The 27,623-nt window shown below is 45.5% G+C and overlaps 1 protein-coding gene across 1 annotated transcript in view; it reads right to left on the reverse strand.

Annotated features, from left to right (window-relative positions):
• LOC122925877 overlaps positions 1–25,218 on the reverse strand; it is a 43,695-nt gene extending 18,477 nt beyond the window's left edge. Inside the window, exon 1 of the mRNA XM_044277225.1 lies at positions 24,830–25,218. Within this exon, the coding sequence (XP_044133160.1) occupies positions 24,830–25,218 (389 nt within the window). The remainder of the gene's footprint in view (positions 1–24,829) is intronic.
• Positions 25,219–27,623: the final 2,405 nt, after the last annotated feature.

The following is a 27,623-nucleotide window of genomic DNA, read 5'->3' on the forward strand; positions in this document are numbered from 1 at the left end:
CTCAGTATTAGAACCCCAAAAATGCATAAATCCTACCTTGGCAACCATACAAATGAATACATGGAAAGGTTTTTATTATGTTGTAGGACTAGCACACTTCATTCACTCAATCCTAAATAAATATTTGCTTGGTGTAAGCAACGTATGACACCTTATTTAAAATATCATTTACAAAATTTTGAACTCTTGCCAAAATGTTTTACGTTTCCTTGGCTGAATTTTGCAACAGTTTGCTGTAAACATTAGTGTTGGCATCACATGTAACACAAGATTATAAATCATATTCCCTGAAGAAAAATTATATTTTAGCATTATAACATATGGCTGGAATATTAGAAGGAACAGCAGCAAGCAGTCTTTTCTAAGGGGATTTGCAACCCATTTAGAAGAAGTTGACACATACACTTGTAAAGACAAAATGTATTTTGTTGGATTGCAGAAAATTTGTTCCCTAACAATCTGAGTTTATGGCAGATATAATGCATCACTTCATGAAACTGTAGTCTAGGGAGTCCTTAAATATACTTAACTATTAATTAGATCACATAACTGTTTGCTGTTTTGCAGAAATAAAAAAGACAGAAAAGACCAAAAAAGATGTAAATAAAGAAAACATTTAAAAGTCATATGGAGGGAGTCTGTCCATCAAGAAGGAGACTGAGGGGCTGACAGAGGACCAGGAGGAGCAAGGGCACACAGAAAGACATGGGCCCGTCCTCGGTGCACTTAACTGTTCACTTACATATGGATTAAAACGCTGCAAGCTGCCAAATTGATGCATTCTGAACAGATCCTTATCCATTCAAAATGCATTGGGGCTGAACTGATCTATTTTGGGCCGCTTGTGAGAGCCCTGAAACGGATTCTCACAAGTGGACCCAAAAACGCCAGTGTGAAAGTAGCCTTAGTGTATAATTACATTCAGCTGAGCAAGCCTTACAATTGTGCCTGGTGTAGCAATGAATTTTCTGGGGACAGATTTCCTTTAAAGAAAATATATAGCCACTGACATACTGAGAGTTACACAAGCATCAGTGTTACTGCACTCAAAATTGAGGTGTGACATTAGTTATCACACATATCCCTCTTCCCTATGTCATACTTACAAGTACAGATGTGTCCACTCTTACTATAGCTCAAATTTGGATAAAGGTTGTAGTTAATATATACTACATATGCCTATAAATATGCAAGGACACTTTCTATAAACACGACAAAACACAGACCCCTATTGAAAGATCTGGTCCAAATGATGAAAAATATATTTATTGCTAATTTACTATTTATTTACTATTTATTGCTGATTACTAGTCATTACTAATTAATGACAGTAAAAAACATAGGGGCACATTTATTAAGACCTGCGTGTTAGACACTGGTCTTACTAAAGCCATGCACTGACAGCAGAGGCCGCAGTTATGAAGAGGCTCCAATCTCAACATAACTTCTGCAGATCCACCGTCTCTTCTAAATGTAAGTCAGGTGCCTTGCTGTCTTAAATTTAGACAATTTTCTATGCCTAAAACAGGTTCAGAAATGGTAAATGAAATGGGTCTGCCAGCCAGCCCCCTTTCCCGCCAAAGTCTTGCTCACTATTTTAGACCTGGCGTGAGCGGGGGAAAGTCGCAGATTGCAGTCTGCTCAAGAAATACACTTAATGGTGTATTTCTGTTTTATAAATGACCCCCATAATATATAAACCAAAATCTAAAAGGGCAGTAGTAAAATATAACTTTTAATAAGAAATCTAAAAAGTTAAATGGCCCAAATTGTAACCATGAGGCCACACTAATCAGGCAATAAGCATCACAAAGTCCATGTCGGACACATGTATATGGATAGGTATACTGTAGTATATACACCGCTTACCCAAATGGATGTGTAGGTAAAGGTAGACAAAACCAGCATCCACACGAAATAAATCTCGTCCTCACACACAGATGACTTCGGCTCCAGTTGTATTCAATCCACAAACACGTCACCCCCTAATCATCTATTTTAATAGTGTATAGTGTTTCAGAGGACAGTGAAATGATAGACCCCTAACCATCCTGATTAAAAGGGTGCTGAAGAATCCTACTCAAAGGTGCTCAGATACAGTGAACATTTTTTGTTCCTACGCGTTTTATTTATTTATATAGTCCAAAAACTCATCAGGGGACAAAGGGCTTATGCAACCTAGAGTTGGAAGCAAAAAGAAAACCGAAAATAAATATATATAAATCTGTTTAAAATAGGAGGTAATCTAGCCACCCATTATCACTATTCAGGGCAGCCATTAAACCTCTCACTCACATATACATGGGATAGTCCAATCCTAGAATAGTTGTCCTGAACGGGTATAAGGTCGCACCTCCTGTGATATTCACCCAGAAAGAGATGTGGGTGTTGTAACAGAGGGTGAAAGGCCACTGTAGATGTGTGGCGTCTCCTATCCGATGTGGCATCATAGCAATCAGGGGCCGTAGCGCGCCTCCTTTGCAATGCAATCTCCGCACACCAGTCCTGATGTCACCCCACGTCCGTGTTGCGCGTCATCGTGCACGTGGGAAGCGTCACATGGAATTGCAACATGCGTCCAAGGGGGAGGGCGGGGATCTATTAGGTCAGTTACGTCTAGTCCCGCCTACTCCCAGGTCCTGAAAGATCATTGTGCCACCAGAGGTCCGTCAGGTGCCGCCCGCTCCTAGGTCCTGGAAGTTTAACACCTCACCCGTATATACAGGTCATAACGGTACCAATAAGGGGCAAGCAAAGGGTTACCCATATAAGGGATTAGATACATAGAATGCCTCAATAGGTTATTGATCCACAAAGGGACCATCAATCAATAGATGCAAGGAACAATTACAAATAGACATTTAAGGCTGGTTCTTCACCATGTCATATCAAAGAGCATATGACTAACGAGATATGATATTTTATTTTAAATAAAACAACTAAAATTCAGTTGTTCATTGAGGCCGTGGGGATTAGACGTATCAAGCTCAAAGATCCAACGACATTCTCTTTGCAAGATACATCTATCCCAGTCACCTCCTTGTTTGGGTTTTTGGACTTGTTCAATACCTGTAAATTTGAGCACCATTAATCGTCCACCATGGACCGTGTTTACATGTCTGGCTATCGACGTGTCTCTATTGTTCCGGAAATCATCAAAATGTTTGCCTACCCGACCGTGCAGTTCTCTACCCGTCTTACCCACATACTGTATCCCGCATGTGCAGGTAACCAGGTAGATGACCCCCCGGGTCCGGTAGGTGATGAGATCACGTATAACATATTGTTTCTGTGTGTTCGTGCTGGTAAAGTTTTTTCCTGGTCTTGGATATGGTGGTAGCCTTGCAGGACTGTATCTTTGACCCATGAGTGGTAACAGCTCATGTGGTGGCTGTATTGATTTTTTGGATTGAATATCTTGACATGGCTGGTTTTCTTGCCACTGGCGGTGTTTTCGGAGGAAGCCCTGGTTCAGAGAAAATACACTCCAACACTGAATGGGGCTTTCTCAGAGCTAACTAGACTGTACAAGGAACATACCGTTTCGTGGTGGGATCTGCAGGGACTGGAAAACTATACTTAACATGGTCTTGTTCCTCGTGCCTTATGCATTACCCTGATCGCAGCTGCACGCTGTAGAAATCCTGATCTTATGCGTAAATGGGAGAAAGAAGCAACAAGCAGCTCTCTTCGATTTATGCAGCTCTTATTAGAGGAGGAGAGGGTAACGTTTGAACAGGCGGAGAAATGACTAGTGGAAGAAATTGATATTATTAGGAAATTTTGTCAGGAGTTTAGTACTAAAGAGAAAAATTTAGAAAGCATGATCGAACAGTTCCAATACCACCTAAAGGAACGAAAACACAGATTGTTTGCTAAAGATTTACAGGATTTTAAAGAGAACAGGGCTTATGTGTTTATCAATAACTCTGACCTAACGCAAAATAAAAAGTCAGAACTCTCCTCAACACAAACGGAAAACTCTGACTTGGATAGAAACAAACTGTCACTCGCCAGTTCTGTGAGAAGGTCTGGCAGACGTTCTTCTCTACCACTTGCATGACGTTCTTTGTTTTGGTTTCACTTTGTGATCTCCTTTCCTTCTGCCAGGTGTCACCTATTTAGACTAATTGTCTCCCTTTATATTCCCTCCCATACTGCCTCACTTTGCGGTTTATACTACTTCCTGGATGAGGTGTTTACTGCTGGAGGCTGCTGCTGCTGTTTGCTAAGATAAGTCTTTTTCTTTATTTGTGTTGTCTTGCTGGCTTGATTCTAGGTGACCCTGACTCTGTCCGTATTAAGTGCAGGGAGCTGGTGGTCATGTCCCCTCACTATTATAGGGTCTTCAGGTGTCACACAGTCTTAGGTACGTGGGCATGCAATCGTCATCCATTCAGACCCTTGCATGGGCATAGCAGTCAGGGAGAGCTCTTAGGGTTTTATAGGGCTCACCCATATGCTCCTTAGTTTGGGATCAAGCCAGTCAGATGTTTATTTATAAGTTCCAGCTATCTGCAACATCATCCGTGACATTATAAACCGCTGTAACCGTCTTAAGCATGGATCCGATTTCAACCTTGATTGACCGCATGCAAGGTCTTTCGCTGGAGGTAGCAGATCTCTGTAAAACTGTGTCTCAGTTTCAGGTGACCGATTCTGCTGGCATTCATAGAATTTGTTCCGAGCCTAAGATCTCGCTTCCGGATACGTTCTCCGGGGGTAGTGAGAATTTTGTTTGCTTTAGAGAGGCTTGCAAACTCCATTTTCGCCTACTTCCCCATTCCTCTGGTGATGAGGAGCAGAGGGTGGGGATCATCATCTCGCTGCTCAGGGATAATGCTCAGTCTTTGGCCTTTTTCACTGCCGTGGGGGCACGGCCCCTCCGATCGGTGGATGAATTTTTTGTAGCCCTGGGGCAGATATATAATGGCCCGGATCATATTGCTCTGGCTGAATCTAAACTGCGTCTTTTATGCCAGGGTAAACAGTCCGCAGAGATATATTGTTCTGAATTTCGGAGATGGGCAGCTAATACTGGTTGGAATGATGCTGCACTCTGAAGTCAATTTTGCCATGGTCTTTCGGAAAGATTGAAAGATGTATTTGCTTTTCATGAGAGACCAGCCTCGTTAGAGTCTGCCATGTCTCTAGCTGTTCGCATTGACAGGCGTCATTGAGAGAGCGAAGAGACTTTTCCTTCCTGTCATATTCAGCCCAAGGACAGCGGGGCTGTCTCATTCAGTGCGCAGGGGTCTCAGTCTGTCTCAATCCCCTCCGAGGAGGAGGCCATGTAGCTGGGTTTGCTTGCCTCTGAGAGTAAAGGATTCAGCTCTCAGAGGAGGGTTTTTTTCTGTTGTGGGGGTATAAATCATTTGGCTAATGTTTGCCCCTCTAGGAGATTCATGGAGTTTTCTGAGGGTAATAAAAGAAAAACAAAAATAAAAAACCCTCAAAAAACTTTCTATTTGCTACTATTGGCAAGGTTGATGCGGAAATTGAAGGTTTGCTGTTTGCTTGTAGTACCCATTTTCTCCTACCTGCCAGGGTGGCGCTAGACAGCAAGAACATTGTTTGTGAGATTTTTGTAGATAGTGGAGTGTTGTGGAATCATATATATGAAATGTATACTTGCTTGTATATATGTAACAGTTTGCTTAACAAAATGGCCCCACGTTGGGCGCCAGCTGATAAGGTTCTGGTTCTGACCCAATAGTCAGTCTAGGTTGATGTACTGCTCCGAATGGTATCAAATGGTAATCTACAGCCGTCAATCTCATTGATAATCAATTTGCAATAACGTCTGGTTTCCAGGTATGCACTTTCGAAAAGGATATACCTGTTTTTGCTATCAATTCCGCTCCACTTTCTCAAAGATCGTTAAAGGGCATAGTTCACAATATCTGTTTGACTCTGGCTGACGCTCATGTTGGAATTGTCGTGTTTCGTCCCAAGCAGATTACCTACTCCTCTAGTGTTGGGGTTACCCTGGCTCACTAAACATTACGCCTCCATTTATTGGCAAGAAAGGCAAATAAATGGTTGGAGTGAGTTTTGCAGAGAGAATTGCTTAACGGCGTCTCTTTCAGAGGTTTCTACCAAGACTGTACCATCTTTTCTCTCAGAATTTTCAAATGTGTTTTCTGAGAGTGGCGTCCAGGAGTTGCCCCCTCACTGGGAGTACGACTGCCCTATTAATCTCATTCCAGGCGCCAAGCTGCCAAAATCACATTTATACAATCTCTCCCAACCTGAAAGAGTCGCTATGCGTACTTATATCTCTGAGAGCCTGAGAAAGGGACACATTTGACCCTCAAAGTCACCTGTTGCCGCTGTTTTTTTTTTTTTGTTAAAAAAAACGATGGCTCTTTAAGACCTTGTCTGGATTTCAGGGAGCTGAACCGTTTTACAATTCGTGACCCATATCTGCTTCCTCTGATCCTGGACCTGTTTAACCAGATTGTTGTGGCTAAAGTTTTTTCTAAGTTGGATTTAAGAGGGGCATACAACCTAGTCGGGGTCAGGGAAGGGGACGAATGGAAGACGGCCTTTAATACCCCTGAGGGTCATTTCGCAAATTTGGTTATGCCCTTTGGTTTGGTGAATGCTCCGGCCGTCTTCTAACATTTTGTGAACAGTATTTTTTATCATTTAATGGGGTAATTTGTACTGGTGTATCTAGATGACATTTTGATTTTTTCTCCTGATTTCAAGACTCATCGGGACCACCTACGTCAGGTCTTGCTGATTCTGCGGGAGAATAAATTGTACGCTAAACTGGAAAAATGTGTGTTTGCGGTTCCAGAAATTCTATTTCTTGGTTTTCTTCTCTCCGCTTCTGGTTTTCGCATGGACCCTGAGAAGGTCCGCGCTGTGCTTGATTGGGAGCTTCCTGAGAATCAGAAGGCGCTGATGCGGTTTTTGGTTTTGCCAATTATTACAGAAAGTTCATTTTGAATTATTCATCTGTTGTTAAGCCACTCACTGATATGACTAAAAAGGGGGTAGATTTTTCCTTGTGGTCAGTAGATGCGCTTAAAGCCTTTTTTAGTATCAAAGAGACTTTTGGTACAACCTGATGTCTCTCTACCTTTTATTGTTGAGGTGGATGCTTCTGAGGTGGGTGTGCGTGCGGTCTTATCTCAGGGTCCCTCTCCTACCAAATGGCGACTGTGTGCCTTTTTCTCAAGGAAACTCTCCTCTGCAGAGAGAAATTACAATGTGGGAGATAGGGAGTTGTTGGCCAACAAATTAGCTTTTGAGGAATGGCGCCATTGGTTAGAGGGAGCCAGACACTCCATTACCTCGTTTACCGACCATAAGAATCTGGCCTACTCGGAATCGGCCAAGCATCTGAACCCGAGACAGGCCAGATGGTCTTTGTTCTTTTCTAGGTTTAATTTTGTTGTTCCGCCCTGGGGTTAAAAATGTGAAGGCGGATGCCTTGTCATGTTGTTTTCCGGGAGGGGGGAACTTTGAAGACCCATGTCCCATTTTGGCTGACGGGGTGGTCGTCTCTGCTCTTTATCCTGATTTGGAGGCAGAGGTTCAGGCAGCCCAGGGAGAGGCTCCTGATCTTTGTCCTCCTGGGAGGTTGTTTGTGCCTCTTTCTTTACGACACCAGGTTTTTAAGGAGCACCACGATACTGTCCTTGCTGGGCACCCGGGGAGTAGAGCCACATGGATCTCATTGCTCAGAGATTCTGGTGGCCGGCTCTTCGTAAGACGGTCGAGGGTTTTGTGGCAGCTTGCGAGACCTGCGCTCGTGCCAAGGTCCCTCATTCATGGCCATTGGGTTCTCTCCTCCCGTTACCCATTCCTTCCCGCATCTGTCCATGGACTTCATTACGGATCTGCCTCATTCCTTGGGGAAGACTGTAATTCTGGTGGTAGTGGACCATTTTAGCAAAATGGCGCATTTCATTCTCTTTCCTGGGTTACCCAATGCTAAGATGTTGGCGCAAGCGTTTGTTGATCACATTGTTAAATTGCATGGCATTCCTTCAGACATCGTTTCTGATAGGGGCACACAATTTGTTTCCAGATTCTGGAAGGCCTTCTGTTCTCGCTTGGGGATTCGGATGTCGTTCTCTTCTGCTTTTCACCCGCAGTCGAATGGTCAGACCGAACGTGTCAATCAGAATCTGGAGACATATCTGCTCTGTTTTGTGGCGGAGAATCAGGAGGATTGGTGTTCTTTTTTGAACCCTTGCTGAGTTTCCTTTAAATAACCGTCTCCAGGAGTCCTCTGATAAGTCACCATTTTTTTGTACATATGGGTTTCATCCGCGGTTTGGGACATTCTCTGGAGAGGGGTCTTCTGGTTTACCAGATGAGGAGAGATTTTCCTCGTCTTTGTCATTTATTTGGCAAAAGAAAGGATAATCTGAAGAGGATGAGTGAGATAAGAGACGTGTGCCTGGCCTGGACCTGAATGTGGGTTGGATCCTAGGTTTATTGGGCCTTACAAGATCTTGTCTGTCATCAATCCCATTGCCTTCCGTCTTGATCTTCCTCAGACTTGGAAGATCCATAATGTTTTTCACAGGTCCCTATTAAAACCTTATATCCAACCCAATGTACCCTCCTCTTTGCCTCCTCCTCCGATTTTTGTTGATGGCAATCTTGATTTTCCGGTCTCTAGGATTGTGGATTCTCGCATTATCTGCGGTTCTCTCCAGTACCTCGTTCATTGGTAGGGCTATGGTCCTGAGGAGAGGATGTGGGTCCCAGTAGCGGACATTAAGGCCACTCGTTTCATCAGGGCTTTCCATAGGTCTCATCCTGAGAAGGTGGGCTCTGAGTGTCCAGAGTCCACCTGTAGGGGGAGGGGTACTGTCACCGCCAGTTCTGTGAGAAGGTCTGGCAGATGTTCTTCTCTACCTCTTGCATGACATTCTTTGTTTTGGTTTCACTTTGTCATCGCCTTTCCTTCTCCCAGGTGTCACCTATTTAGACTAATTGTCTCTCTTTATATTCCCTCCCATACTACCTTACTTTGTGGTTTATACTACTTCCTGAATGAGGTGTTCACTGCTGGAGGCTGCTGCTGCTGTTTGCTAAAATAAGTCTTTTTCTTTATTTGTGTTACCTTGCTGGCTTGATTCTAGGTGACCCTGACTCTGTCCGTATTAATTGCAGGGAGCCGGTGGTCGTGTCCACTCACTATTATAGGGTCTTCAGGTGTCACACAGTCTTAAGTACGTGGGCATGCAATCGTCTACCATTCAGACCCTTGCATGGGCATAGCAGTCAGGGAGAGCTCTTAGGGTTTTATAGGGCTCACCCATATGCTCCTTAGTTTGGGATCAAGCCAGTCGGATGTTTATTTATAAGTTCCAGCTATCTGCAACATCATCCGTGACACATACAGTCTAGAGTAAGGGGTAGGGGTAGGGCTTCCTCCAGACAGAGAAGAAGGGCTGGACAATATACATCAAATCAACCTACCCTTCCCCATTTTTTGGATCAGGGAGTAAATTACCCCCTGCGAAACCAGAACCCGCAGCCATCAACGACAGTATAACTATGGATGAAAGATTGGTTATCAATCCGCAAATTGACATCTATTGAGGAAGGAACTTTGAGAAGAGGCTTGTCTTTCGTCCCCACGTGTAAATTTGACATCTTTGAATGGATCAAGGATCTCCACCTGTTCGCCAGGAGTGGCATAAACATTTCACGATTGCGGCCAAAAAAGAGAACAGTGAATTAGGGGTGTCGGTGGAGATCCTTAAGGATGTCAAATTGCTGCACAGTTTACAGACTTGATGATTAAAAGTCAGAAAATGCCCCCACAGAGTGACATATCACGTGTAGATGTGTTACCTCCGATTTGGCTTCATTGAACCCGACGTTGAAGAGGTCCAATTGTAGCAGGGAGGAATGGAAGGCAATTCATGCTCTTGAGGCGGATAAATCCATCACAATTTAGCCCTCCGATAAGGGGGGCAACATCGTTGTGATGGATATATCTATGTACAAGAATATGTGCCTAGACATACTACAGGATAAAGGGGGTTATGAGACTTTATTGTATGAACGCACTGTACAGTTTCAGAAAGAATTGAGGGAGAGCCTAGTTAGAGGGAAGAGGGATCTCCTCATTAGTGAGGACGAATTTGTATTTTTGTATCCACACTACCCAGTCACCGCGACATTTTACTGCCTGCCCAAGGTACAAAAGGTCACTATGCCCCTGAGGGGACGCCCGATTGTATCAGGGGTGGGCAGTTTGTCGCAGAACTGCGGTATCTATATCGATAAGATCTTATGTACATTTGTGCAGAGTTTACCCTCATATATCAGGGATACTGGGGATCTCTTGAACAAACTGGAGGGCACATCTGTCGAGCCAGAATGGTTTTTGGCTTCGATAGACATTGAGACTCTCTATTTATCGATTCCGCATGATATTGGCATCACGGCCGTTGAATTTTTCTTGAGGGCCAGAGGGCAACAATTTTTTCCCCACAATGCTTTCGTACTGGAACTTTTGAGATTTGTTCTCACCAGAATCTTCTTTCTCTTTAATAACAAACACTCAGCTCAGGGGCAGAGCAATGGGCAGTTCGTGTGTGCTGTCTTATGCAAATTTTCTCCTGGGCTGGTGGGAGGAGACTTTAGTTTTTGGTGAGACCCCGTTAAAAGAACTGGAGAATGTTGTCTTGTGGTCCCGCTTCATAGATGACATTTTTGTCCTATGGAGCGGGACCAAGGCTGACTTTGAAGATCCCCTGACAAAACTCAATGTCAATCAGATCAATCTTCACTTTACGTCTGTAATAGTGCCGGACAAATGACCTTTTCTTGATGTTCTAATTTAAAAAAATAGTCGGGGAGGACTCAATGCTACCATCTACCCAAAACCCACTGCTACTAATTCATTACTTAGGTGGGAGAGCAACCATCCAACTTCACTGAAGCGTGGGGTCCCAACTGGCCAATATCTAAGGCCTCATGCACACGACATTTTTTTTTCACGGTCCGCAAAAGCGGGGTCCGTAGGTCCGTTATCCGTGACCGTTTTTTCGTCCGTGGGTCTTCCTTGATTTTTGGAGGATCCACGGACATTAAAAAAAAATCGTTTTGGTGTCCGCCTGGCCGTGCGGAGCCAAACGGATCCGTCCTGAATTACAATGCAAGTCAATGGGGACGGATCCGTTTGACGTTGACACAATATGGTGCCATTTCAAACGGATCCGTCCCCATTGACTTTCAATGTAAAGTCTGGAGTTCTTTTATACCATCGGTGTCACGGCTGGAGGTGGGGGAAACCCCCAGCCGTGCGGTACCCGTAGGTGTTTTGTCGCTGCAAGGCCAGGACCACAGGATCAGGGAGCAGGTCACCTCCTAAAGTCTCCCTGATCTGACCCTAACTCCTAACCTGCATGGGCCGACCTTTAAGGTAGGAGGACCCATGTGCAGGAACCTCGGGTCCCTACTATCCCTCCGCAGGTCCCTAGGCTAGGAGCTGGATAGACTACCTGTTCCTCCAGAACACGGAGGAACAGGAGCCTAGAAAGGCCAAGCTGGTAATAAGGGGAATCCAATACAACTTATGGCAGTGGCAGGTATGTGGAACTACAACCTCACCTACCTGCCACAAACACACAGCCCGGAACCCATGCAAAAGTGCTGTTTGTCTACAACAACAGAAAAGACAACAGCACACACCATACATCACACGGGGAACCAGGGAACCATAAGGTGCAACAAACCAGCAACCACATACACATAAACATAACATCAGACAAGGTAACAAAGTTTTATGACCAGAAGGGAGGCCCCCACTGGTAGATGGTAATATACAGGAGGCTGCTCCAGCTATGCCTGGCTGAGAGCAACCTACTGAGCCAAGCCAGAGACAGAGGCTTTATAGGCCTGAGTGGCCACACCCACCGGTCAGAACACACCCAGTGACATCACACACACTGGGAAGGGAGTTAACCCTTCCTACACCACAGAAGGGAAGGGAAAACACCAACTTAAAGGGGAATAGCACACACACTCACTCACCTGTTACTGCTGGCAACGGCATGCGTGGCAACCGTGTCCTGAAGAACAACCAGCAGGCCGAGACCCTGCCACCACATGCACACAACACCAGACGTTGCCGCGGACAACCGCAGTTGAAGGGAGGTGTCCAAGTGCATACAACCAACACAACCTAGTGCACCACAAACAGACAAAGGGAGTGCACATAAAACACGTTGCCAAGGGCAACCACACGCATGCCTGTTATCCGCGGCAACCGCACCTGAGGCAAACCACTAAGTGCCCCCAGCTGCGGTTGACACAACACCAAAACCGCGGGTAACTGCATGCGGCTCAAAGAGTCACGACCATGACCAAGGGTCGTGACAATCGGATTGGAGTTTTCTCCAATCCGATGGTATATTTTAACTTGAAGCGTCCCCATCACCATGGGAACACCTCTATGTTAGAATATACTGTCGGATATGAGCTACATCGTGAAACTCAGATCCGACAGAGGCGTTCCCATGGTGATGGGGACGCTTCAGGTTAGAATATACAAAAAAACTGTGTACATGACTGCCCCCCCCCCCGTTTTTAACTCATTGGTGGCCAGTGGGCCCCCCCTCCCTCCCCTGTAGTTAACTCGTTGGTGGCCAGTGTGCGCCCCCCGCCCTCCCTCCCTCCCTCTATTGTAATAATAGCATTGGTGGCAGTGTGCGCCCCCGCCCCCCCTCCCTCCCTCTATTGTAATAATAGCATTGGTGGCAGTGTGCGCCCCCCCTCCCTCCCTCTATTGTAATAATAGCATTGGTGGCAGTGTGCGCCCCCCCCCTCCCTCCCTCTATTGTAATAATAGCATTGGTGGCAGTGTGCGCCCCCCCCCTCTATTGTAATAATCGCATTGGTGGCAGTGTGAGGCCTCCCCTCTTCCCCCCCCCCCCCCCCCGATCATTGGTGGCAGCGGAGTAGAAGCATCATACTTACCTGGCTGCTGGCTGCTGCGATCTCTGTGTCCGGCCGGGAGCTCCTCCTACTGGTAAGTGACAGGTCTGTGCGGCGCATTGCTGTCACTTACCAGTAGGAGGAGCTCCCGGCCGGACGCAGACATCGCAGCAGCCAGCAGGTAAGTATGAATCTTCTACTATTACTAAGGCTAAGTAACCATGGAAACCAGGACTGCAGTAAACTGGGACTCCGATCGGAACTCCGCTGCCACCAATGATCTGGGGGGGGGGGGGAGGGGAGGCCGCACACTGCCACCAATGTATTGAAAGAATAGAGGGAGGAAGGGGGGGGGGGCGCACACTACCACCAATGTATTAAAACAATAGAGGGAGGAAGGGGGGGGGCGCACACTGCCACCAATGTATTAAAACAATAGAGGGAGGAGGGGGGGGGGCGCACACTGCTACCAATGTTAATGCAATAGAGGGAGGGAGGGGGGGCCGCACACTGTGCCACCAATGCTATTATTACAATAGAGGGAGGGAGGAGGGGGCCGGGGGGGGGGGTGCACACTGTGCCACCAATGTTATCATTACAATAGAGGGAGGGAGGGGGGGCGCACTGGCTACCAATGAAATTTAAACTGGGGAGGGAGGGGGGTCTGCCCCCTGCTGCCTGGCAGCCCCGGATCTCTTACAGGGGGCTATGATAGCACAATTAACCCCTTCAGGTGCAGCACCTGAGGGGTTAATTGTACAGATCACGGCCCCCTGTAAGAGATCGGGTGCTGCCAGGCAGCAGGGGGCAGTCATGTACACAGTTTGTTGTATATTCTCCATGGGAACGCCTCTGTGTTAGAATATACTGTCGGATCTGAGTTTTCACGAAGTGAAAACTCAGCTATGAAAAAGCTTTTATGCAGACGGATCTTCGGATCCGTCTGTATGAAAGTAACCTACGGCCACGGATCACGGACACGGATGCCAATCTTGTGTGCTTCCGTGTTCTTTCACGGACCCATTGACTTGAATGGGTCCTTGAACCGTTGTCCATCAAAAAAATAGGACAGGTCATATTTTTTTTGACGGACAGGATACACGGATCACGGTCTCGGCTGCAAAACGGTGCATTTTCCGATTTTCCCATGGACCCATTGAAAGTCAATGGGTCCGTGAAAAAAAACCGGAAAACGGCACAACGGCCACGGATGCACACAATGGTCGTGTGCATGAGGCCTAAGACTGAGACGAAATTGTACTAACCTAAGAGAATTTAAAAATCAGGCTGGGGACCTGAGAAATAGATTCCGGGATCGGGCTTACCCAGAAACTGAACACGGCACCCGGGACTGCGGCGGTAATTAGGGGGACAGCGGCGCACAGTAGCCGCTTTTTTTTTTTTTACTCGCTTTATTAAAAGATAATAAGACAAGTATGGCACAAACAAGACAGCGCAATGACCCGCGCAGGGGCCAAACGAAGATGCAGATACGATACACATATGAAGCTGTGATAACATATAGCAGGAGTCAAACATGCAAAAGTTACATGACAAAGGCACAGGTGTCGCAGTCATAGATCAATACAGTACAAGTACGTTGCACATTCAAGTGATCCACAAGGCATTGACACTTTTAAGCCAGCCACATAGCTCCCCCAGCAGTAATAGAAACCTAGAGGTCGTCGGCTGACGAGTGCAAATGCAAAGCATGCAAAGTGAGTGGAGATGCGCACCAGTCACCCCACACCCTATCAAATTTCTGCGGGCATCCCCTGTGTTTATAGACAATGTTCTCCATGGAGACCACATCATTCACCAGAGCGAGCTACTGTCTCTTTGAGGGAGGGGAATCACCCATTCATCGCAGTGCAATCGCCTTCCTAGCAAGGAACAAAGTCTCCTCTAAGAAAATGTTGTGGTAATGTGTCCAAGACTCGTCGTCCACTACACCCAAGACACACATCTTAGGACATAGCTGCAGCGGCAGAGGGACCAAGGCTTTGAGAACCTCCAGTACAGATATCCAGTACTGCTGAATGATTAGGCAGTCCCATATCATATGCCAAAAATCGGCACCCTCTGCTCCACACCTATGACACCTGGAATGATCGATCCTACCCATCCTGTGAAGTCTAATAGGAGTCAGATAACTACAATGTAGAATAAATAGCTGAGTCATTTTATTGTTAATGGAGGGGGAAACTCTAGTTGGGGCTATCAGAGCATCCTCCCACTCTTCAGGGATTAAGGAAGGTATGAGCATCTTCCACCTGCCCTCGACAGCCAACGGGGCCCCCAGCATATGACAGTTGAGCAAGTGTGTATAGAGGGCTGACACAATCCCCCTGTGACCCTGAGGTCTCAAAACCCCAATGAGGGGATACTTAGACAAGTTTCTGTTTCCGCCCCGGAATTGGGCCTGCAGTGCATGACGCAGCTGTAGGTACCTGTAGAAGAGAGTGCGCGGCACCAAAAATCTGTCTTGTATCTGTAGAAAACGAATCAGCTGACCCCCTCATATACATCCCCCAACACTTAGATTCCATATCTCTGCCACTCTGCCACACCCTCTAACCGTGACAAGTGAGGGAACATACAATTGTCCCAAATAGGAACCTCACTAGGTAAATCCATATATGTATTCAATTTGGACGCCTGCCATATCTGGTGGGCTAGTTTGTGAACTGGAAGGGTGCACTTTTGTAAATGCCCAGATTCCTCCAGAACGGGCCATAGGGTGGACACTTGCAGATATTCATGCAGGTAGGTTTCCGCATTTGATCGAGGGGCCTCAGTGACCCAGGATCTCAAAAATCTCAGCTGACCTGCTATAAAGTACAGAAAAAAATCAGGAAGGGCAGCACCCCCCTGCAGCTTTGACCTCTGAAGGACCGAGAAGGAGAGCTTTCTTCTGGATTTGCCCCAGATAAAGGCCGCAATCAAAGCATGAATGCGTTTAAAGAAACCACGAGGGATCGGGGTGCAAGCATGCGACAACAAGTACAGACCCTTGGGTAGCAAGATCATCTTCACCAGGTTCAGCCTTCCCATGACTGACAGTGGGAGAGACTCCCATGTTTTAACCTTATCCTGAAACAGGGCTTCCAGGGGCTCAGTATTCAAGGCATAGGATAGCTGCGGTTCTTTGGTGATCATAACACATAGATACTTAAACCTATCTACCACAGGCAAATTGTGGTGACATTCCGGCCAGTCGTGCGCCCACAAGGGCATTATGGCTGACTTGCCCCAGTTTATGTGTAGCCCAGAGTATCTCCCAAAGGATGCTATAACTGCAATCGCTCTTGGGAGGGACACATCTGGATCAGACATAAACAGGATCAGATCGTCCGCATACAATCCCACTCTATCCTCTCTGCCCCCCGCAGACACCCCAGTGTAGATTGGATCCTGTCTGAGTAGATTGGATTCCTCGGTGTTGAGTGGGCATCCCTGCCTCGTACCCCTAAGTAGAGAGATTCTGTCAGAGCACGAGCCATTAAGCTGGATATCTGCCGAGGGCTTGCTATAAAGGATGTCAATCCATCTAATAAAATTAGGGCCAAAGCCGAAGCATCTCAACACAGCAGTTAAAAAGGGCCACTCTAGAGAGTCGAAGGCTTTAGCTGTATCTAGAGAGGCTAGGGCCCACCTTGCCTCTTCAGCAACTCCCACTTGCGCAATAACCTGCGCTCTTCTAATGTTATCCGAGGTGGATCTCCCTGGCATAAAGCCAGACTGGTCAGGATGAATCACAGACGTTATCACCTTATTCAGTCTATTAGCTAGAATCCTGGTCAGGATTTTATAGTCCAAATTCAAAAGAGATATTGGACGATAAGATCCACAGTCCAACGGAACCTTGCCGGGTTTTAAAATCACAACAATGGGGGCATCATACATCGAGTCCGGCAACGCTCCGCAGGAGTGTGCCGCTCTATAAAGCTTCAGCAGCTGCGGACCCAGGCTATCCCTATACCTAGAGTATACCCACTTCCACCGGGATGCCGTCCGGACCCGTGGCCTTTCCAGATGGCAGATCCATAATAGCCCTCTCCACCTCCACTAGCGTGATATCCTCTTCCATAATACCCCTGTCCAGATAATTCAGTCTAGTATAGGACACCCCACCAAGGTACGATTCTAGCTCCTGCTCCGAGTAGCTAGCCGCTGACCTATACAGATCAGCATAGAAGGCGTGTAGACATTTCAATATATCCCCAACCGTCTCTACTATGCTTCCATCAGCCTCTCGCAAGCGAAGTACTGGCGGAGCCATAGTATTGACCCTCGCTATGTGAGCAAGTAATTTCCCTGTCTGATTGCCTGTTTCAAACGCCTGCTGCTTGAGAAAGAAAAGTTTTCTCTTGCTCTTTTCCTCCAAGTGCAACATGTAACTCCGACCCCTAGACATCCATTCCACCCTGTGCTCCTCCGTGGGGTATTCAGTAAACGCCCTCTCAGCCTCCCTGCAGCTAACATGTAATTCATCCTCCCTACGCTGCGACTCCCTCTTGACATATGAAATGGAGGACTTGAGACACCCTCTGAGATATGCCTTCAGGGTCTTCCACAATAATAAGGGATCAGTAGAACCACTCAGCCAGTACCGGGGCATGATCAGAGGGCCCATGCGGACCATGGCGAATATCTACCAAGTCGGTGTATACTATGGAATTACCGAATAAGTAGTCTATTCTAGACAGAGCACCTCTAGAGGGGGTAAAACAGGAATATTCTCTAGTGTGTGGGTTCCTAGCCCTTCACATATCTATCCTCCCATCTCGTGGGCGATTCTGGCAAGGGTTGTGCAGTCTCCTCCCCTCCCACTCCTGTCAGTTCCTCTGCTAAATCTGTTCAGGTCCTCACTCATAACCTGATTGAAGTCCCCCATACACAAGAGGCGAGCAGTGGGGTAAAGGGTCACAAATCCCACAATTGCCTGCAGCAAGGATAGAGATGCAGGAGGTGAGTTATACAGGTTGACAATCACATAGGGAATACAATCAATATGAGCAGATATGCAAATATACTGTCCCCCAGGGTCCACTACTGAGCGGTGGATCTCACACCTGAGGCTTCTATGAAACAGGAGTGCAACACCTCTGGAATGAGAGCTACTGTATGCGCTAAATAAATGCTGGGCCCAGGGTTTTTTAAGCCTACTACCTGTTTCCGGGGTGAGGTGGGTCTCTTGGAGCCCTATTATATGTGGGTTAAAGGATCGAACCTGTGAGAATACTGCAATCCTCTTCTTAGGATCCCCCAGACCTCTGACATTCCATGACATAATTCTCAGGGGGGCCATGATAACACCAGTGTTGGATTAATGACATATAACCTCTCACCCCTTGCGTGTGCCAGCGGTGCAGACACCAGAACCATATGAATCAGCACCTTCCCTGCTAATAAGTTGAAAGTATTTGGCCATACTTGACATAAGTAAATTTGAGCATACATTAACATAACGTACAACAATAACATAGGTACCCTGAGAGCGTCAGGTACATAACCACATAACTCGGTGGACCTAAACTTGGGGACCTGCATGGTGTAGGTAGGTGTTATTACCACACAGGTGATGCCCCTTCCCTCTTCACAGCTAGATATTAAAAAAGCTGCCAACAGAGACATTAGATGCTGGAACATGCTGAAATAACGTCCACAAGATGATTATGTGGACCACGTAGGCCAAAGCGATTCATCCCTAAAGCACAGCAACGTGGTGCAACCATCTTAAAGCAAGGCAAAAAGTTACTATATCACTTAGGTATGTCAGAGCAACTCAGAACAGGGCTCACCCATGAACAACACGGGGAGCGAGTGATAATTGCTGTATACAGACAACGCGTGGATCAGCGCGGGGGAGGACGCGCCACTTTCCTCGATGCCCAGTCCTCTGCCTCCCTGGGATCGCTGAAGAAAACGGTCTTGTCGCCATCGATCACCCTAAGGCGAGCTGGGTAGGCCATAGAGTACTGTAGATTCAGCTCCTGAAGGCGGCGTTTGACCGCAACAAACGTGGCCCTTCGCTTTTGAAGATCAGCCGAGAAATCCGGCAATAGGGAAACCCTTGCGTTGTCATGCCGGATATCTTGCTTGCTTCTAGCCTGGCTAAGGATGAGGTCCCGGTCCCTCCAATTCAAGAGGCGCGCCAAAAGTGGTCTCGGGGGAGCCCCGGGTGGGGGTTGTCTAGCTGGAACCTGATGAGCTCATTCCACGGCATATGCAGGAGTGAATGGCGCCTCGGGAAACTGCTCCTTGAACCATGCCTCCAGAAACGCCGCCGGGTCCCGGCCCTCAGCCTTCTCAGGTAGGTCCAGAATCCGCACATTGTTGCGACGCGATCGAATTTCCAAATTGTCGCATTTCTATTGCCACTGACCCACCGACCTCTCCAAGTCCTGCACCCTCCCCTCCAAGGGCCTGGTCAGGTCTTCCAGGGCGGATACCCGGTCCTCAGTGGTCTTGACCCGGTCTCTTAATTGCTGCATATCATGGCGGAGCAGGCTAACATCTACTCTCACCTCCTCCAGCTTCCCGGTGAGAGAGGACTGGCACGATGATATCGCCATCAACAGCTGGTCATAAGCGGCTTTGAGGGTAAACTCCGGCTCGGTAGGTTCCTCCACCTCTGCCTGGTGTGCGGCCTGCCCACGGGTGACCGCCGAGCGGGATGGTGATGCGGTCGCGGCGCCATTTTGAGCCTCTGACCTGGCGAACTCTTTCAGCCTCTCAGCGGCTGTCTGCGCTTTATTGGGCCCCATATTCGGTGTGCGGGCTCTCCTCTTATGTTTACACACCATCCACTCTGTTCCTGGAGTCGGCAGCTTGTCAGGATGGGACAGGATTGCAGAGGGTGAGCGGAGCTGCTCTCAAACGCGTGCTCTCGTGCCGGCAGTTGGCCACGCCCCCACAGCAGCCACTTTTACAGTCTTTTCTTTCTTTGTTGGCTCTAAACTGCGCCTGATTTAAGTTCACAGCGGGACACAGGTGATTGCAGCTTCTTCTCTTCACTAGTGTTAGGTGGAAGGTTTCAAGACCTTTGGTTCCTGCTGAGGCTGCATGTGATTTTATAAAAACTGCAGCGAGGCATCCAGTAAGTGATACACCTGGAATTAGGGTCTCTGTCATCACCTAATGTTGCCTCCAGATCGGGTAATATAAACCTGGTGACAGAATTACATTAGAACAGCTTACTAAATCTAACATTGACATAGATAATGAGGGTTTAGAATTGTGAGTTATGGAATCTATCCATCTTACTTTGTCTTTTGAAGATGTCCAAATAAAAGAAGCAGTTTTAATGTGAAGTTGGTAATTGCTCAAATTCTCCTCTGTTTTCAGGCTACCTTACTCTCTCTCCTTCGGAAATAAATCTTTAACAAGCGCCATGCTCCTCTACAGACTTAAATGAGAAATGATGAACGAGAGAGAATACTTCAGCAGTAGCTCAAGGTAGGATTTATCATATCCATGAAGTCAAGGTCAGGTCCATTCTACAAAGCAATAGCAATTTTTTGCAGTGAAAACCTTAGTGTTTGGTGAAAAATAGAATTTCGAAAGACCTCTTAATTCTATCTACAACAATTTCCTGGGGGTGAGGTAGAATGAAATGTATCACTTACAAAATATTGGAGTATTTCCCAGGGGAACTTTGCTTAAACCTTCACTTTTCTCTCTAACCTGTAAAGCCATATTTCAGTCCTGACTCAATAAAAGACCTAGTGTTACATTTTTCGATTTAGTAATATTATACTAATGTGATTTCCCTTCATAAAAACAGCAGCAGGAAGTAGTTGAGATTTATCTGTTACAGGCCAGTGATATGATATGACAGGTCAAAGGTAAAATATAATATTACCAGTTTAGTGTAATGGTATGAGAAGATCAGCTGATAATATTGTTCAATGCGGAATGGTTACATTAGTCATGAAAGTTTAATCATTTATATTAAGAGAGAATGGTGAAGAAAAGTATAATTTTACAGGCAACCATTTCTAGTTCAATACCACAATGACATTTTTCACACTTTTCAGCAGCAAAAAATCTATAAACATATTCACACATGGGCACTGATTTTTTTTCCCTCCATGGGTGCATGCTATGAGTTTTCAAATCTACATAAAATCGACAACTATTAATTCTATTATTACATATTATTATGTTAAGAACTTTCACACTTATTATAAAAGATGCAGTGAAGATAAACCATTAAAGGAATTTTCCATATTTGTTTTTTACTTCTTTAATTTTCAACCATAGCCTATAAAATATTAAAAAAAACATACTCATTTGATCTGTTCCAGTTACCTGGCTCCCTTCATTGGTCTTCCAGTCCCTTTCCTGTAAATGTCCAGACAAATAAGATGACATTCGCCTCTGCAGCCAAGGACTGGCCTCTGAAGTCGTGTCCCCAATCAGCACATAGCTGTGTCACATGCTACTTGGTGACATGTGACTGTTGAGGCTAGTAATTGGTTTCAGCAACACACGTGTCCCCCTCTATCCAAAAGTTTACAGGAGAAACTGGAAGACAAGAGAAGGGAGTAGGGAACCTGAACTGAGCCGTGAGTAGCAGGTGAGTACAGTATGTTTTTTTTTTCCACAGGCGCAACAGACTAGGGAACTAAACATTCCCTCTTATGATCATATGTTCAACGCTACATGTTTCCATTCCAAACAATTAATAAGGAGCTTAAAACATCTTTTGTGTCAGAAAACTGTGGCAAAGTTCAATGTTAAGTCCAAATGAAATATACTATTATCGGGCGGCTCCACCGGAAGTTACTGTGGTTGAGGTGTACTGCACTGACTCACCCAGTCAAATAGTAACAAAATGTAAACGAATTGTGGTAGCAGTTAGAGAGTGCCTGCTACCACAATTCGTTTAAATTTCAATGTTAGCTCAATGTGATGGAAAGGGTTATTTAGGCACTTCCCTTCTATTCAGAATCCCATCATATCTGTTGGCTATATCTTCATTATTCTCCTCCCACTTTCTAAAACTCAGCATGGAGAAAACTGTATTCGTCAGCTTGTAGTGCCACTGTTTAGGACAAGTGCATCTCCTGATCCTTAGCACCCGATTGCAGACGTAGACGTAAAAACATCTGCTTTCGTTACAGATATATCGTAGGACTACCTTGCTGTCCATATAAAACTATTCTAGGTTAATTCCAGAAGTTATACGTTCAGCCAACTCCACTGCAAGCACAGCAGCGCAGAGTTCCAGTCTGGGAATAGTGTGTTCGCAGAGTGGCACCAGTTTGGTCCGGCTCATGACAAATCCTAAATGGCATTATTCTTTGACATCAATGGTCTCTAGGTATGCTACAGTAGCAATTAGCTTGCCTAAAGCATCGCAGAAGATACGGATGTAGTAGGGTTAACACACATGCTTTATGAGATGTGTTATCTAAACTAAATGCAACTAAATGCATTAAGCAATTGCCTTTCAATAGCTTTTGTTTCAAGATAACGCGATGAGTTAAGAAATTTGAGTTAGGAGCTTGTGTGCTACCCCTGCTACATCTGTATATAATCTTTGCATCCTGACTTCAGTAGATTGCACGGAAGCATATGGTCGTGCCACATGAAGGCTGGTCAAAGCTTCGAGAGACTTCTTCCAATCTGTCCACAGGTCCTTTTTCTCCATGGGAAGCGGATCATCCCAAACAGACGTCTGTGGTGAAGTCTCTTAGCATCATTTTGCCTATGGTGCTATGAATCCCAGAGGATCATATAAGCTGTTTATGGTGGACAGAACTCCTCTGCGCATGAAGGGCTATTCTTCCTTGCTGATTTGGAAGGTGAATGTGTCTGCCTTTAAATCCCAGTTCAAACCGAGGCTCCGTTGCATGGGAAGGGAGTCGTTGCTAAGATCCAAGTCCTTTCACTTGAATAGTCTAGGGGTGAGAATACTTCCATTAACTCACGGCTGTTGGAGGCGATTTTGTGCAACCTAAAATTTGATAGAGCAAGCATTTCTTGAGTCCTTTTCAGGAGACTGATTGCGGTCTCGTTCGTGGGTGTGGATTTCAAGCAGTCGTCCACGTAGAAATCTTTTTCCACAAAAGATCTGACATTTGACCCATACTTTGCTTCACCCTTTCGGGCTGAATGCCTGACTGCAGGGGAAGGACTGTTTCCGAAGATGTGCACTCTCATTTGGTACTCTACAATGTCTTCATTGGGGTCGTTGTTGCGGTACCAGAAGCACTTCAAGTAGTTTCTATGTTCTTCCTTGATGAGGAAGCAGTGGAACATCTGTTGTATGTCAGCCATAAATGCTACAGAATTTCTGCAGAAGCAGTGAAGTACCTCCAGAACTCTGTTGTTGAGGTCTGGACCAGACAGTAAGACATCATTTAGCTAGACGTCTTCGCACCTGTCCCTTGAGTCGAATACTACTCGTATATATCCTGTTTTTTTAGGATGATACACACAAAATATGGGTAAGTACCAACACTCCTCGGAGCCTGCATGGCTGTTCTGGAATATTCTTTCCATAAAAGTAAAGAAATGCTGTTTCGTCTCTGGTGTCCTCTGAAGTTTGTGCTTGAGGGAGATGAATCAACTGTAGACAAGTTCTTTGTTGTTAGGTAAGCATTGTCTCCGGGGTTTAAACAGTAAAGATGCAACCCAGCTTTTTGACTTGTCTTTTACCATTCCTTGATCCATAATCTCCAAGAACAGCCTGTCTTCTATGCCCATTGTGACCCTGTTGTCTTCTCTTGTCCTGTGGAAAACTGTGCAAGTGTTTTTGCTCACCATCGCAGGTGTGGTCTTCACAGGAGGGATCTGCGAAAGGACAAGGCAGAGGATCTCTGTGTGGCAATTCTTTTATTAGGAAACTGCTCTGACATGGCTGGAATAGGGAAAGACGTCCATTTTCAAGTGTGTTGGTAAGCATACTGTTGACTGAGGTTGGTGTGTGTGCTCCTAGAGACAGACGTCACCTATGATGACCCATCCTAGGTCAAGTCCCTGGGCGTATGGAGCGTTTTGGGGAACGTTAATCTGTCCTCTAGCCTTGTTAACTTGTAGTATATCTTCTTCCAAGGAGTAAGACTATTGGGGCTTTTGGGTCCAGTTCCGGTATCAGGTGAGCTATATGCTTCAGATGGAGGTGGTATGCTGCTACCTCTGGTGTAGATAGCTTAGAACGGTTGTCAGGAATGTGATTGCACTCCAGTATAGTTGGCAGGGACAAGCAGGTATGACAATGTAAAACCAAAACTGGGATCGTTTCTTAACCTTGCCTGTTGAGTAACAAAGTCTACAAACACCACAAAGGGGGTAATGGTACTATATGAACCTGTTTATAATGAAAACCATGTGCGATCCACTTCTCCTGTAGGTTATATATTTTTGGACAATCGGGTTGACAGCTCTGGCGGTGTCCAGGAATGCTAGCCCTGGCAGATCTCCTTCTGCTTGAGCAACCTGTACCTCTATTAACAAGTCGCTGAGTTCCCTGAGCTTCTGGTGACCCCTACCCAGTATTCTGGGAAAATTAACAATTCTCTTAAATAAAGCATTTTCTATAGCTTCTATTGACCCATAACACTCATCAAGTTTTTCCCACACCATTTTTAGGCCTTTGCCCGGATAGTTTATGTTAATGTCTCTGATTCTATTGGCGTGTTCACCAAACTCGCTTCCAAGCCACTTTACCAAGAGATCTAACTCCTCACTATAGGAAAAATCGAAGTCTCTTATGGCATTCTGGAAGGAGGCTCGCCATGTCCTGTAGTTCTCGGCGTGATCTGTGAACTTTATAAGTCCCTTGGTAACCAGCCCCCATTTAGCAAAGAACTTAGCGAAGTCCAAAGCGGCCGGGTTAGCGCCAATACTACCCGGTGTATTGTTGTTATGTTGCATATGTGGTGTATCACCATACCTTTTAGGGGTTTCTGGCTTAGGGAAGTCTATATAATACCGTTCTGACATGAAGGGTATCCCTTTAAGTCGAAGTGAAGGTTGTAGCTTTTGTTCTGTAGGGTGGTAGTTATGGTCAGTATCGCTTTGTTGTATACCGTCCTGCTGGAGGTACTGTGGCTCAAAGTAGGATCTTTGACACTCTGTATAAGCTGGCTGATATACTGGATCATAGTCGTCATCTGTCTTGGGATGCTGATGGACATATTCTGAGACACGCTGTGTTGGATATTGTTGATCTAGGTCTGGCCCAAGTACTCGGCTGTGTTTCTCGGATTCGGGGAACTCCAAGGCTTCTAGGAACTCTGCTTTGGCCACTGCAGCTGCCGCTTCTTTCTCTGCAGAATGCATTACACTCCCACAATGCCTTGCACCACCCACAAATACAATAATCTTTATTAACAGAAAAACAAGGTGCAGTTCATTTTTAGGGCCGCTAGATGGTGCTATAACCTAACTAATCACTACAGAAATACGAGAATATCAGCAGAATGAATTAGAAATTAAATAGACGTGATCTGAAATGAATCTCCCTGTGCTGGGGCAGAACAACAATATTTCTCATGTGCCTCTCTCCTACTCTGGAACTTACTACCCCAGCACACCAGACTCATCCCCAACATCCAAACTTTCAAAAGTAACCTGAAAGCCACCTCTTAGGGAAATTCTACCACCTGCAATGAGCATGCTGCCACCACACAGCTATGAGGACAGGGAGTAGCATCAGAAATTTCTGTATACAGCTCTAAAAATACATAAATAGTATGTAATAAATTGATGTGTAATAAAAAACTAATACCCTGTATACCACCTAAAGTTCTATATATAACTTTACTAATTACTATAGATGCTAGACATCCAACAACTTGACCTTGTAGGGTGGCCCTAGGCAAGGGACACCCCAAAATCCAAACTTAAAAAACACATTTATAACAAAACAAATCACTTTACATGACAGGTATTACATATGTAGGTATTGTCATAGCAAAAATTATTAGCTCTATTTTTTCCTACTATACTAAGGGTACTTTCACTCTAGCGTTTTTCTTTTCCGGCATAGAGTTCTGTCCTAGGGGCTCTATACCGGAAAATAACTGATCAGTTTTATCCCCATGCATTCTGAATAGAGAGCAATCCGTACAGGATGCATCAGGATGTATTCAGTTCAGTCTTTTTGACTGTTCAGGACGGAGATAATAATACCGCAGCATGCTGAACACTTGCCTGAATGCTGCATCTGGCATTGTTTTCCATAGGGATGTATTAGTGCCGGATGCAGCATGCGCAGACGTTTTAAAATGTGAAAAAAAATAGAAACGGATCCATTTGTCCGTATGACAAACGGACAGACAGATCCGATCTTGCAATGCAAATGCTGGCCGTTTGCATGCAAATTGCCGGTGACAGAACTGCTTGCCAGATCACTCTGCCGCAAGCGTGAAAGTACCCTTTGTAATGTCATAAGGTAAATTGGAAATTATTTACTAAATTGTACATCATTTCTTACCCTTTATTATTGTAAAACACTTAGGCCTCTTTCACACGGGCGTCGCGTGTGAGGGCCGAATAGGATGCGGGTGTATAGCGGGAAAATTTGCTATTTTTCCACGCGAGTGCAAAGCGTTTTAATGCTTTTTGCACGCGTGTGAGAAAAATCTGCATGTTTTGTACCCAGACCCAAACTTCTTCACAGAAGTTCGGGTTTGGGTTAGGTGTTGTGTAAATTTGATTATTTTCCCTTATAACATGGTTATAAGGGAAAATAATAGCATTCTTAATACAGAATACAGAAAGTTAGGGATGGAGGGGTAAAAAATAAAATGAAAATTAAACTCACCTCATCCACTTGTTCGCGAAGCCCTGCTCGTCTTCATACTTCTTCTCTGATGAGCTGGGAGGAAAAGGACCTTTGGTGACGTCACATGTGATGAGCACAGAGCCATCACATGGCAATCACATGGCCCATCACTATGGTGATGGACCATGTGATGAGTGCAGTGACGTCACCAAAGGTCCTTTTCTCCCAGGTCATCAAAGAAGAAGAAAGAAGAGAAGCCGGGCTGCGTGAACAAGTGGATGAGGGGAGTTTAATAATTTTATATTTATTTTTTTAACCCCTCCAGCCCTATTTTACTAAGCATTCTGTATTAAAAATGCTATTATTTTCCCTTATAACCATGTTACAAGGGAAAAGAATAAAGATCGGGTCCCCATCCCGATCGTCACCTAGAAACCATGCGTGAAAATCGCACCGCATTTGCACTTGCTTGCGGATGCTTGCAATTTTCACGCAGCCCCATTCACTTCTATGGGGCCTGCGTTGCGTGAAAAACTTCACGCAACGCAGGCCCCATATAATATAGAGCATGCTGCAATTTTCACGCAACCCAAAAGTGATGCGTGAAAATCACTGCTCATGTGCACAGCCCCATAGAAATGAATGGGTCCGGATTCAGTGCGGGTGCAATGCGTTTACCTCACGCATTGCACCCGTGTGGAAAACTCGCCCGTGTGAAAGAGGCCTTACTACATACTATATAGTGTTTAAGGCATCTACTAAAACAGCGCTGAAAACATTGTTATTTTTAGTTTTTATAAAAACTTTTTAAGATTGATACACCCAAAATAGATGGCAAAAAAATTATAATCATATTTTCACTTTTACTTAAAAAATAACATTTGCTTAGCAGAGACCACATCTAAAAGCCAAGGACTATTTCCAAGACATATCATATGCTTTTTTTCCAAGGAATTGT

Source organism: Bufo gargarizans, chromosome 2 (genome assembly GCF_014858855.1).
Source record: "Bufo gargarizans isolate SCDJY-AF-19 chromosome 2, ASM1485885v1, whole genome shotgun sequence".
NCBI classification, from domain to species: Eukaryota; Metazoa; Chordata; class Amphibia; order Anura; family Bufonidae; genus Bufo; species Bufo gargarizans.